This window comes from Ictalurus furcatus, chromosome 12 (genome assembly GCF_023375685.1).
Source record: "Ictalurus furcatus strain D&B chromosome 12, Billie_1.0, whole genome shotgun sequence".
NCBI lineage: Eukaryota > Metazoa > Chordata > Actinopteri > Siluriformes > Ictaluridae > Ictalurus > Ictalurus furcatus.
This window is the reverse complement of record NC_071266.1, coordinates 11,585,131-11,598,665: the sequence shown is the minus strand read 5'-3', so window position 1 is coordinate 11,598,665 and position 13,535 is coordinate 11,585,131. Positions and strand designations below refer to the sequence as shown.

The window sequence follows — 13,535 nt, the reverse complement described above, 5'->3', positions numbered from 1 at the left end:
AAACATTAATTATCAATTATTTTTATGAGTGTCTTTATTAGCAAATTTATTACATTTGCAGGGTATTGTACAAAACACAAAAAACAGCTGAATTCGAGGACCGGACTCATTCGAGTAATGGGCCTGGCCTAATATTCTAATGAGCACACTTGATTGACAGCTCTCTCTCTCTCTCTCTCAATAAAAAATTAAATAAAATATAGATTTTAATTTAGATTAGCTTTCCCTCACTAAATTAGCTTTCACTTGATAGTTTCTTTTTTACTTGCTAGTTTGTTTTCGCACTTTTTTTAGATTTACTCACTAGCTTTTATTGGCTATTTAACTTTCTCTAGTTTGCCTCTCTCTCTAGTTTGCTTTCATTTGCTAGACTAGTTTTATACGCACTAGTTGACTTTCTCTCCTTAGCTTTTGTTTACTTGCTAGTTTTTTCAATCACCCTTTTGTAGCATTTGCTCACAATATTACCCTTTGTTTGCTAGTTTGTTGCTCTAGTTTAGCTCTCTTACTAGTTTGCTTTCATTTGCTATGTTGATGCTCTAGTTTAATTTAATTCTTACTTAATAGTTCATTTTTGTTGTTTAGATAGCTAATAATTGGCTGGTTTGTTTACATTCCCCTTTTTAGCCTTGTTAGTTTCTGTTTGCTAGTTTAGCTCTCTTGCTAGATTGCTTCTTGCATGCTGGGTTAGCTTTCACTCATTAGTGTGTTTTGGTCCTTATATAAGCTTTTACTATTAGATAGCTTTTGTTTGTTATGCTTGATCGTTCGTAGTCACTTGCTATGTTAGCTTTCACTTGATTTGCTAGTCTGTTTTAATTTGCTTTTGTAGCTTTTGTTAGCTTGCTCTAATTTAGCTCTCTTGCTAGTTTGCTTTCACATGACATCAGTTGCTTTTTTAATCTCCTGACCAATCAGATCATAGTTCATGGGGTAAGTGAGAAAACAAACATGGTGGACAAAGCAGTATGACAAAGCAGTGTGTATGTGTGTGTGTGTGTGTGTGTGTGTGTGTGTGTGATAAACGTCAGACACAAATATACATAAATGCAATAAATCTTTTCTTCTGGAAAGAGACAGTGGGATCACATTCAATGTCTGGTTAAGAGGTGAAAAATAACACACACACACACACACACACTGTGCACTGCAGTTTATTACAGCGAACACTCTGCATATATAAAAACACACTGCAGCTCTGTTCGTGTTATAAATCATAATTTAGCAGTGTGTGCTGTCAGATGCACTTTATTCTGTGTGTGTGTGTGTGTGTGTGTGTTTGTGGAACAATATGTCAGTACATTTGCATACACAGATGCTGACAGTAACTGAAGCTCACTGTGATAAAGAAAGAAAATGTGTCTTGTTAAAGCTCACGTGTGTGTGTGTGTGTGTGTGTGTGTGCGTGTGTGTGTGTGTGTGTGTGTGTTGTTAAAATCTGAGCAGATGGGAAAGCATTGTTTTCCTGACGCCGTGACATACATCACTTTACACACCATTAGCTATGATGAGCACGCACACACACACACACACACACACACACACACACACACACACACACACACTTTTAAAAGCACTTTTACCTTGCATTAGCCATTTCATCATCTGTAAGTGAACAATCACTGACCTTGGCCTATGTGTTGTGCTGCACAAAAATATTGGCACCCTCCTACAACAGCCACAGGACACATTTACACACACCTCAACAATGACATCTGATTTTCCTTTTAATTCTGACATGTTATGTGGCAAATAAATGCAACAGAGATGCACCATTCTCACAGTGTAATTGCAGTCTGAATGTAATGATTTTGCCTGATTTAACCTGGTTTTAGTCTGAATTTGTGAAAAGCTTAAAGCCGAGTTTGATGTCTTATCACTGACTCAACTCTTTTCACTTAAATGATTTGTTTAGATTGAGTTAATTTGCTTAAAAGTGTGGCCCGTTCACCATGCTGTCTAAAACAGACTCATGGAAAACTCAAGAGGGATCAATTTCGGCACATACATTTAAACACTCCGACAGATAAACATATAACTTTTTTTTAAATGTCATGACCAAAAGATTTGCTTATTCAAAAACTGACCCACTGAACCAGAGAGGTCTGAATCTCAGTTTTGACTGAAATGACTCACTGACTCAAGAGGTGAAAATCTTGAATTTTAACATAGATAGTTTACTGACTTAAATCTCGATTTGGATACAAATGATTCACCAACTCAAGAGCAAACATCTAAATTCTGAGGCAAATGATTCACTGACTCAAATCACACAAATCTCAGTTTTGATGTAAATGATTCACTGACTCAAGTCACACAAATCTCAATTTCGATGCATATGATTCACTTACTCAAGTTGCACAAATCTCAATTTTGATGCAAATGATTCACTTACTCAAATCACACAAATCTCAGTTTTGATGCAAATGATTCACTGACTCAAGTCACACAAATCTCAATTTTGATGCAAATGATTCACTTAGTCTGTAGTGTATGAATAGGTGTGTGAGTATGTGTGATTGGGTGCCCTGCGATGGACTGGCACCCTGTCCAGGGTGTACCCCGCCTTGTGCCCGATGCTCCCTGGGATAGGCTCCAGGTTTCCCGTGACCCTGAAAAGGAGTAAGCGGTAGAAGATGGATGGATGGATGGATGATTCATTGACTCAAGTCGCACAAATCTCAATTTTGATGCAAATGATTCAATCACACATAACAGAATACAAATGCAAATGTAGGAATGGCTTTAGTACAAGAACATAATATAACAAGAACTTGACACGGGGATTCAGAAAACTTGGAAATGGACCAGGTACTGAGTGTGAGAGGGGTCATTTGTGTCAGAAACTTATTGGACATTGAAACTTATTGATGTAAAGGACTGTAAACAAAATACTTTAATCGAAGGTCTATCTATAACACATCTGATGTAGAGACTCACACTGTCTATTTTAGAATTTTATTATAAATTTTATTGGAATCTCGTTGAGTGTGACAAGAAATAATCTTTTTGAAAAATCCATGAAATTGCGACAAACAGTATCTCCTAACATCCTGCAGCACTGACTGTGAGATAAAGAAAAGCATCTCTATGTCTATAACAATCGCCGCTTAGTGGTGGTATTATGCGTAGGGGCGCCAATACTTTTTGCAGCACAATACACTGGCTACAGACACTAAGAAAAGTGACCCATGTGGAGGTGGAAATGCAGACATGCTCATAAATCTTATAAATATTACATTATATCTACACACACACTCATGAACATATGGTTACACACGTTCAGTACTTACATAAGCATAAAGAAATGCACACATACACACACACACAGACACACACACACTCATAAAGGAGTGTGTCTTGGGACGGCGGGAGGACATACACACTCTTCTGTGGTTAATGAGCCAGCAGACATCTTTTCAGGCTACAGCACACACGCAGCTAATTAATCAAGTCCACACACACACACACACACACACACAGTGTGCTAAGAGGCAGTCAGCCAGTCTAGCATAACCCCTGACCCCTCAAATATACACACACATATGCTAAAAACACAATTTACATTATAAAACATTCCTCTTACTCCAAGTATAGCTGATGCTATGGTGTTGATGCTAATGTGGCTAACAAATAATGGAAGTTTATAGCTACCAGTTTAGCATATTGTGTGTGTAAGTCATCATAACGGCGTCTCTGCAGTCAGCTTTGCTTCAGGCTTCTAATAGATCACACTTCCTGTGTCCCAAACCGCTCCCTATCTCCTATTTTGTGCACTATATTGGGTGTCAGCCATTTTGTAGTGGTGTCTGTTCTGAGTGAACAACTTCCTTCCCTACATTCGTTCACTCGTTTATACCCACAATGCACTCTGATTTCGTGTGTACATCCAATGTACACTCGCCAACACACTATTTCCCCTACTCCAACGCGAAACGGCGATAGAACGCAAAAGAAAAATAAACATGGCGGACGAGAACATCGGAGGTGGCAACTTTTACAAATGTGAGCGTAACGTTTTATTAATTAAAACATCTGTACTGAGATATTTCGAAGCAAAATGATACAGATTATTGATTGATTGGCACAGTATTTATTTTCAGCCACTTATGAGTTTGCGATGTAACTTTTAAATGACCAACTATACACATCAAATGATAATTTGGTGGATTTTTCTTGTATATTAGTTAACACATGTATGTACAGTATTCACATACGTATTAGAAAATACTATTTTCGACTACTTATTAATAAATTTAAGGACTGATTGGGGAAAATGTATTTAGTTGCATTTGTTTCTTGCTGGAGTTGGAAGGATCTAGTCGTCAGCTATTTAGTTAACAGCTGTATATATTTTGTCTAATGTCTTAGACAAAATATGGTATGGGGCAGTGGTGGCTCAGTGGATAAAGGCTCTGAGTTACTGATCGGAAGGGCAGTGGTTCAAGCCCCAACACTGCCAATCTACCACTGTTGGGCCCTTGGGCAAGGCCCTCAACTGCTCAGTTGTATAAATGTAAGTCACTCTGGATAAGGGCATCTGCCAAATGCCATACAAAAATTTGTTCTTAGAGATAGATTGCATCTTTGAACAAAGTACGCCTTAAAGTTGTAGCTCATTCTGAAATACACCTTTTTCTTCTACTCAGGAAAAAAGTTTCACCAAATCCAAAACTAGCCAGATGGAATACATTTTTCGCCAGGTTTAGCTCAGGAGTCAGCTTGAGGACACTGACAGGAACACACCATGAAAATGAAACCCAGCAAAAATAGTTCTTTTCTACTTTTTTTAAATAAACAAATAAAATAAATGACAGACAGTAGTGTTTTTATTCTCTTTTTTATTTTTAAATATAATAAATATATGTATTAAATATACTAAATAAGCCTAATAGTACATAAGCATGACTAGCAGTTGTTTTTGTTCTCTTTATCAACTAATACAATAAATGTGACAAATAAACAGTGAGAAAATGAACCTTACTGTTTTACGATACACTCCATAATGTCCGCGACAGAGTGCTCTCTGACTCATTATCAGCATCCGAATTCGCTCACTCATTTTCCTTCACTTCTTCCCCATATAGCGGACTCAAATGTCATTCTCTATATAGGGAACAGTGAATGAGTGAACAAGTGAGCGATTTCAGACACAGCAACAGATTCAATTTATGAATCTTTTCAGTGGCTGGAATCATTTGAATCTGTTCAGTTAAAATGATTCGTTCTGAGTTCAGATGTGTTCAAATGTGATCAGGCTGCCATCTAAAACAGACTCGAAACAGACGGCTTGATTTGTTGACTCAAGACAGAAATGATTCACTAACACAAGGGATAGAGCTCTCAGTTTAACTCACTGACCAAATGACTTACTGATTAAGGGGCACGAATCTCCAAAGTTACTGACACGCACACACACACGTACACACACACACACACACACACACACACACACACCACATACTGTGGTAAACTGACAAAAGTGTGTATACTAGAGTGGAACTGTCATGACTAAAACTCTCCCTCTTTCTCTTTCTCTCTCTCACTCTCTCGCTCTCTCACATGCACACACAAACACACACACACACACACGCACACACACACACACACACACTCACACACACGCACACACACACACACACTCTAATGTCACAAATGAGAAGCCTGAGGTTCAAACTGTCAGATAGATAATAATGAGAACTCTCTCTTTCTTTCTCTCTCTCTCTCTCTCTCTCTCTCTCTCTCACACACACACACACACACGTAAGACACTTCATACGTCACAGATGAAGATCCTAAGGTTCAAACTGAAAGATGATGATGAGAACTGTCTCTCTTTCGCTCTCTCTCTCGCTCTCTCACACACACATACACACAAACTCACACACACACACGCACACACACACACACAAGCATACACACACATACACACACACACACACACACACACACACACACACACACACACACACACACACACACACATTCAGACCCTGGGGCCCATCCCTGTGGCTGATGGAGAACAGAAGACGTGATGTGAGCTGCCACAGTGAGACAGGTGACATCGGGTAAAAATCCCCCTGAGGCAGATCTCGTAATGAGATTTCCACGACGAGGAGACAAACGTCTTCCTCGGCTCTCCTTCTACGCCTCCATCCTCATCCGTCTCTCCGCTCCTCCCTCCTGCCTTCCCTTTCCTGTCATCTCTCAGAAGACCAAGAACCCCACAGCTTCCTGGATTGAAAAACTCTCCTCTGGAGTATAATTCAAACCACCATCTCTGATTGGTCAGAAGGTGTTGATTAGTTTCCTTTTTAAAAAAAAATGCAGTTTGTCATGTTACAGAGAAACCGCAAAGCGTAAAACTCCTCTGTCCTCTTTTACAAAGCGCTGACACTGGAGACTCCTTCCCTAAATGTTACATAATCATCTCCTTACAGCAAACTGAAAACAATAACATATTAGAACGAGAGCATTAATATAAACCTGTCATTCGCAGCTACACTACTGTCAGAGCTGCTGTTACAGAAAATGAATCAACTCTTTCTGTCAAATCAGAATCCAGTGCTGTGAAACCATGGCAACCAGCAATAAACTCAAGTCAGGGATGGCTACTAGTGAACAGCTTAGTGGTTAGGGTGAAGTGAGGTGAAAAACCAGTGCAGACTGAATTCAGTTTAAGTTCATTTTAAACAATAGCAAATTATTGCATCACGCACACTAAATAAAATGTCACACACATACACACACACACACACACACACACAGGGTACACTTGTCATTTAGCAAACACTTTTTTGCCCAAAGTGGTTTAAATGTAACAGCTGCAGGCTGCGCTGCCCGGAGCACTCTGTGTAAATGTACAATTGCATTCTCGGCCCAATTCTCAGAATAATCCGCAGAAACACGTATCCTGAGGCTTAACCATTTCCCGAGACTCCAGGGATCCGTTTCCTCGTTATACACCCAGGAGGAGAAAGAGAGAGGGAAATAAAGTGAGCTGACCTTAAAGCTCAGAGCACATCAGTGGGGCAGAGGCTTTTCAGCCATGACCTGAAATAAACCCCACTCTGCCCTTAACAAGCTCAGACGTCTCCACTGCATTCTACACCCACGCCTCAGATGGAGCCCCAAGGGCTGCTCAGCTTTTAGCGCTTTTTACACTCCTGAATGAGAGTTACCTTCGGTGCGGGCGGTAAACGGAGAGTCGGTGAGACGTTTGGCCGAGAACTGGCCTCCCAGAGAGGTCATTAAAAAGCACAGGCTGAAGAAGCCGATCCCCACCACAAAGATCCTTCAGAACAGAAAGAAAGGGGGGGGGGGAAGAGAGGGGCAAGTCAAAGAAGTGTAGAATAACAACTGTTTTGGGCTTTAAATATTAGTAAATAAAAAGTGTAAAAAGATACTCAAGGAAGGAAGTATATAAGCTCTTTGGGGCTTAAGGAAGGAGACAGGAAGGAAAGAAATGAGGAAGGAAGGATGGGAGGGAGAGAAGGAAGGATGGAAGGAAGAGGGGGAATAGAGTAAGGTAGAGTGAGATGGGGAGAAAGAAAGAAAGAAAATAGATAAATAAATAAGGAAATAATGAAGGAAGAAAGGAGAGTGTATACAGAAAGGAAGAAGGAGGAAGAAAGAAAGAAAGAAAAAAAAGAAGGAATTGAGAGAGAGAAAGGAAGACAGAGAGGAAGAGGAAGGAAGGACATAAGGAAGATAGAAAGAAGAATGAAGGAAGGAAGGAAGGAAGGAAGGAAGAGGGGCAACAGAGTAAGGTAGAGAGAGAGAGAGAGGAAGACAGAGGAAGAAAAAGAAAATAAATAAGGAAATAATGAAGGAAGGAAGTACCATAAATAAACTGGTAAAGCAGAAGGAAAGGAGAGAGAGAAAGATGAGTAGATGAAGAGAAAAAGGAAGAAATAAATAAGGAAGGAAGGAAAGGAGGTGGGAGGAAGGAAGGAAGGAAGGAAGAGAGAGAATGGAAATAATGAAAAGAGGAAGCAAGGATATAAGGAGGAAAGAAAGAGAAAGGAAATAATGAAAAGAGGAAAGAAAGCAGAAATGAATGTAGCTGTAGTGTAAATGAAGAAAGTGCACACTTCAGTAATAAGTTCAGAGCTCAGATGATTGCACATGTAGTGTATAAATAAACAATAACACAGAGGCAACACAGAGGACAGTTTTGTCATTACGTGGTTTTCTCCCATCATTACGACACAAATGAAGAACGACAGATGAAAGTCCGACAGCAGACTGAAAGAGGAGACGCTGTTCCCATCATTACTGACACACCATCTGCATCTGCATGATAATAACACTAACTGCACCAACCCTGGATTACCCCTGCTGGATTAATCTCCCCAGCCTGCTGCAGCTCACCTTACACATTATTACCTCCATAACAGGAACTCATCACCACACCAAGTTGTTTATGTATTTATTTATTTGTTTATTTGTTTGTTTGTTTGTGTGTTTGTTTACCGGATGTTTGCTTGTTTTTAATTCATTAGTTTGTTTAACCTCTTGCTTGCTTTCTTATCTATCTATATATCTTTTTGTTTGTTTGTTTGTTTGTTTTTTAGAGAAACTGAGCCAGAGGCTAAACAGATAAATGACCTGTTTTATGAATCTTGTTGTAAGTGACATATATAGAAATTTCATAACCCAGAGGCTCTCAGCCTAAGTACACACACACACACACACACACACAGAGAAGTTTTGAGCGTGTCACATGTGAGTAATTCATCTCTCTTTACTGTTTAAAAGTGTTCCGAAGGCCGCAGGCTTGCTGGGAGATTGTATCACCACTAATTACCGGATTTAAAGTAATTGCTTCGGTCTGCTTGCTGGCTCGGAGCAAAAATCCGCCGTCTCCTAATTGGTTTTCCGGGCGAGTGGGGATCAGATTCTGGATGGATCGGTGACTGCTGTGAGGGTGACATTATGAGATTTTCGGGAAAAAATTTAGCCCTCGCTTTTGAAAGAGGCGACACTAAAGCACGACAACGATCTGAAAACCTCCTTATCAGCTAGAAGCTCTGTGTTAGGAGAGAGAGAGAGAGAGAGAGAGAGAGAGAGAGAGATAAAGATAGAGAGAGAGAGAGAGAGTAGTAACACACACAGTGTCATGCGGTAACAGGAAAATAATCAGCGACAGGTGGACAGGTGTGATGAAGCGGAGTTGCTCTAACCACCCTGAAGATTATTCATTTCCTATAACAGCACAACGTGAAGTCTTTTATTCCTCTTATACCACAGCGATTTGCTAACAATTACAATTGTATACAAATCTCATACTTTTTATCTGTTTATAGTGACAGATAACGTTCCACAAAACAAGTGGTAACAGTTTCTATGAAGACCATATGTATACTGACACAACGTGTTATAATGCACTCATAAGTCATGAAAATAAAAAGTTTGTAGCATCGTTTATAATGCGTTTACAAATGACTAAAAAGAATGCATGACAAGTAGTGCTTAAACACATTATAAACAATATCTTCTCATAACGCGCTGTGCAAAGTGATACAACGTGTCATGAACACTGCTTATAATGCATCGTGTTAAAGATTCATAACGTATAATAAAGATAAACTGTAATGCACTTTCCTGAGTAATTATAACAATGTGTATGAAGAGTCTTATGAATGTATTATAACATGACATGAAATTGTCGTTTTACCAAGAAACCACAAAGTTTAAACTCCTGTGTACTGAAGGTGTCGCAAAACATCTACGGCTTTACCCCTGACACTGGAGACTCCTTTCTTAAACGTTATATACAGTAAACATCTCCTTACAGAAAACTTCACCATATAAACTAATGTTTAAGTTATTTATTAAGTGCCTATGAATGAGCTGTTACTACAGAAACGATAACATAATAGAACAAGCTTTTTAATATAAACCTGTGCGCTATATATATATATATATATATATATATATATATATATATATATAATTTATTTTAAAGACTGTGGTTGATATTTTAACATGGGAATAAACTAGGTGTGTCTCTCAGTCTGTATTTGTGTCTCTGTGATTTAGAGTTTTTGTCCTTTTCCAGCTTTCGCACCTCGTTCAGCTTCACAATTCACGCAGTGAGCACAAAGCAGGTGTTACAGTAAGAAATGTGTAAAAAAGAAAAAAAAACATTGGAGAAAAAATGATCTGCTCACTCAGAATTGATGCATTAAGAAATAGATCAGACATTCCCAGGCTGAATCTCATACACTTTAAAGCTCTACATAAGTATAAAATGACAGCTGCAACCTGCCGCTGCAGCAAACGGAAATACGGAGCCAAAATCTGGGCAGCTGTCCGAGACTCCTTGGGGACGGTGGTGAGAGTCGTGCTTCAGATCACCCTCGGCATCATGGGAAATCCGTGCTCAGCCACTCACTGGACGAACATCTGCTTCCATAATCCAGGTATGTGGAAAGACACGGGATGAATCCCGAATGTCCCAAATTCTGCCAATCACTCACACTAACTGCAATCATTTTTATTTACTTTAAGGCGTGCACTTACACATGTATAGGAGGTATGGATAATTTATGACATAATCATTACTGTGATATTTATCGTGATAAATTAAGCCACAGTATACTTTTTTGACATTATTTTAATAACAATTACAAATTCATTGGAAGGTTGGAATTTTCTACTCAGTCATTAAAATGCTTTAAAATGTCACAGCTTTGTTTCCCTCCTCTTCATTCGAAATATTTTTGCAACTAAAAGTACCATCAAACTCATCTTCGAGTTAATTTCATTTATTTCTTTTACAGTTTTTTTTTTCACAGAGTATCGTAGAAATGTTTTCGAGTATCGTGATATGATATTTTTTATGTCATATCGCTTACCACTAACAGTAAGTTCTTACAATTGTGCATCCTTCATTTTTTTAAAAAACAGCCAATTGTAATATGACATACTATAAAGACTTTGTACTAGAGTAGAAGACATAAAAATGCGATATTTTATCATTATTACTTGCCAAAATACTTTTAAATACTCCTGTTTCTTTACATTATAGTCATTTGTATGATTATTGTTTGTATTGGTGTAGAGCTTTGTATTATTGTATGCACTTAGGTATGAAATTGACCCCTTTTTGTTACTAACTAGACACAATGTATTTTTTTTAAATATTCACATTAATGGAAGGAGTCTCCAGTGTCAGCGATTTGTGACAGTTAGTTTTATAAGATCTTCAGGACAGAATAGTTTACGCTGTGCGGATTCTTGGTAAGAAGCTGGTGACTGTTTATAGCTGCTATAACGCAAGTGAGAACAGGAACCAACATGTTTCACAACATGAACCATAACCATAAATGGATAAAAAAAAGTGTGATGTGTTATTCATTACTAAATCAAATCATTTTTATTGGCAAATTGCTGCGGTGTAAGAGGAATTAAACACTTCAGGCCGTGCTGTTATAGGAAAATAATCGACTTTGTCATGGTGACAGTAACTCCGCCTCTTCACCCCACTACGCCGTTGATTATTTTCATATAAGAGCATGACACATGGGTGTTTAATTCTATATATTTTCCAGCTCATTTCTGTTTTTATGGTGACAAATAACCAGTACTTAACCGTAGTTTACAATCGTGTACAAGCTGGAAATTATATTCATGTGTTGGTGCTGTATGGGTTGCCATGTTGAGATATTTTAAATTAATCTGTTGCTGTTACCTGCTTACTAAATTGAAAAAAAAAGACAAAATATGTAGAACATAGTCAAATTTATCGAGTATTTCCTACTACAAGAACAAACCAGCTATATGACTATTAAACCTGTTTCGATGCACTTTTACTCATTTTGTGCTTTCTTCTACCAGCAGATGCCAATAGAATTAGAAAATGTCAAACTTGGAACGAGTAAACGTTTCCACAGACATGCTCAATAATCTGATATTTGCAATAATTTATATCCTAATAATCTCATAATAAAAAAAATATTCAATCAATTTTCCCCACATTAAAGATATACTGTATTCACTGGCTAAGAATTCTTTTTGTGCAGTGTATGCACATTTAAAGAATTATTTCATCAACATAAAATGCAACTATTCAATATTATCGTCATTATTTACAATGTATACGCTAATATCTCTTCGTGGATATCGGTTAAAACCATAGAGATTTGTATTTTTTAATATATTAGAGTCCAATTTACAAGTTTGAATTAAAACCATTTAGTTCACTTAACATCTATAGCTTAAGTAGGCTATAATCATAAATATAATCACTGTGATAAACTTGTGCTCTGATCTCCACCACTGGAATCCTACTTTGAGAACCACTGGTACACAAAATACACAATAAAGCAGGAGCACATGCGCCTCTGTTTGCACTATGGAAATATTACTATCAGTACTGTATTGACACGGGAGTGTAGTCTTACAGCGAGCTGCCAGTTTATTAGGTACTGAGTAAGCTCCTCGTCCCAGATCAAGAGCGCTTTCCACTGATGCACAGGATAGATGGGGTGCCAATACTTTATGCAGAGCAGCGATTGGGGTGTAGTGAGTGATTCTACGCCTGTGCGGTACAATACGAGTCCAACAGTGCGCTAATTAAGCACCTTGCGCGCTACTGCACGTGCTTCTAATCCTGATCAATTCATTCCTGTTCTGTGCACGGTTTAAACCGCGCGCGTGTTCACTCACCTGAACGGTTTGATGCTCAGCAGGCATCTTCTCACCATTATTCCCCCCGTCGTCCGAGCTCGTGCCGTTCACCAAATCCTGAGATGATATATTCCGATAACGTCTCCGCGAACCGCGCCGGTGAATCCGGTAAACGCGCGCGCGGAACGCATGCTGCACGCACCTCTTCCCGGTGAACAATCAGAAAGACGGGACAAAAAGAAAGAAAAAAAAAACCCAGCAAGCAAGTGGCGCGTTCACGGTCTCGGTTTAGTGCACCATTTCCATCAGCCCTCAGCTTCTTGAACCGCGCGCTTTGTGTTTATTGCGATGGGAAAAGAAAAAAAAACAACAACAAACTACAAAATCCCAACTTTGCTGCACAGATGGGTGATTAGTCCGAATTTCCTCGAAATCCAAATCTCCGACAAAACATCCCGCAGGACTCTGAACGCGCGACGTTAAATGCGCAGACGTTTACGCGTGCGTTAGACGGGGAAAGACGCGTTGCGCAGCTGTGCGACGTGCGAAGTGCTCTGCAGTGTTCGCGTCGAGAAGTTCCCCTGTGATGACTGAGCTGTCTAAAACGCGCAAAGCTACCGGACCCCCTGCTGCACGAGGCAGGCGGAGAGTATGCGGGGTGAAACGGGACAAAATCGACTCCTCAGTGCACAACGGGTCTTATAACCATCATGACGTTTCTGCGCTCTTCTTCATCATACACTTGAGGTGTACTAGTACATCACGGATATTAGACTGGAAAAAAGATGACTGGACCAGATTTTTCTCGAATGTTACAGCCATGCTGTTTCAGCTGATTATTGCTAGGCGTACCTGCCAGAGACGCACGCACGTAGTGGTTTTGTCATACAAGATATGCA

The 13,535-nt window shown here is 39.2% G+C and overlaps 1 protein-coding gene across 1 annotated transcript in view; it reads right to left on the bottom strand.

Moving 5' to 3' along the window:
* LOC128615767 (alpha-1,6-mannosylglycoprotein 6-beta-N-acetylglucosaminyltransferase B-like) overlaps nucleotides 1-12,713 on the bottom strand; it is a 108,806-nt gene extending 96,093 nt beyond the window's left edge. Inside the window, exons 1-2 of the mRNA XM_053638089.1 lie at nucleotides 12,676-12,713; nucleotides 7,182-7,294 (exon numbers count right to left, since the gene is read on the bottom strand). Of these exons, the coding sequence (XP_053494064.1) occupies nucleotides 7,182-7,294; nucleotides 12,676-12,713 (151 nt within the window). The remainder of the gene's footprint in view (nucleotides 1-7,181; nucleotides 7,295-12,675) is intronic.
* Between the last annotated feature and the right edge of the window lie 822 nt (nucleotides 12,714-13,535).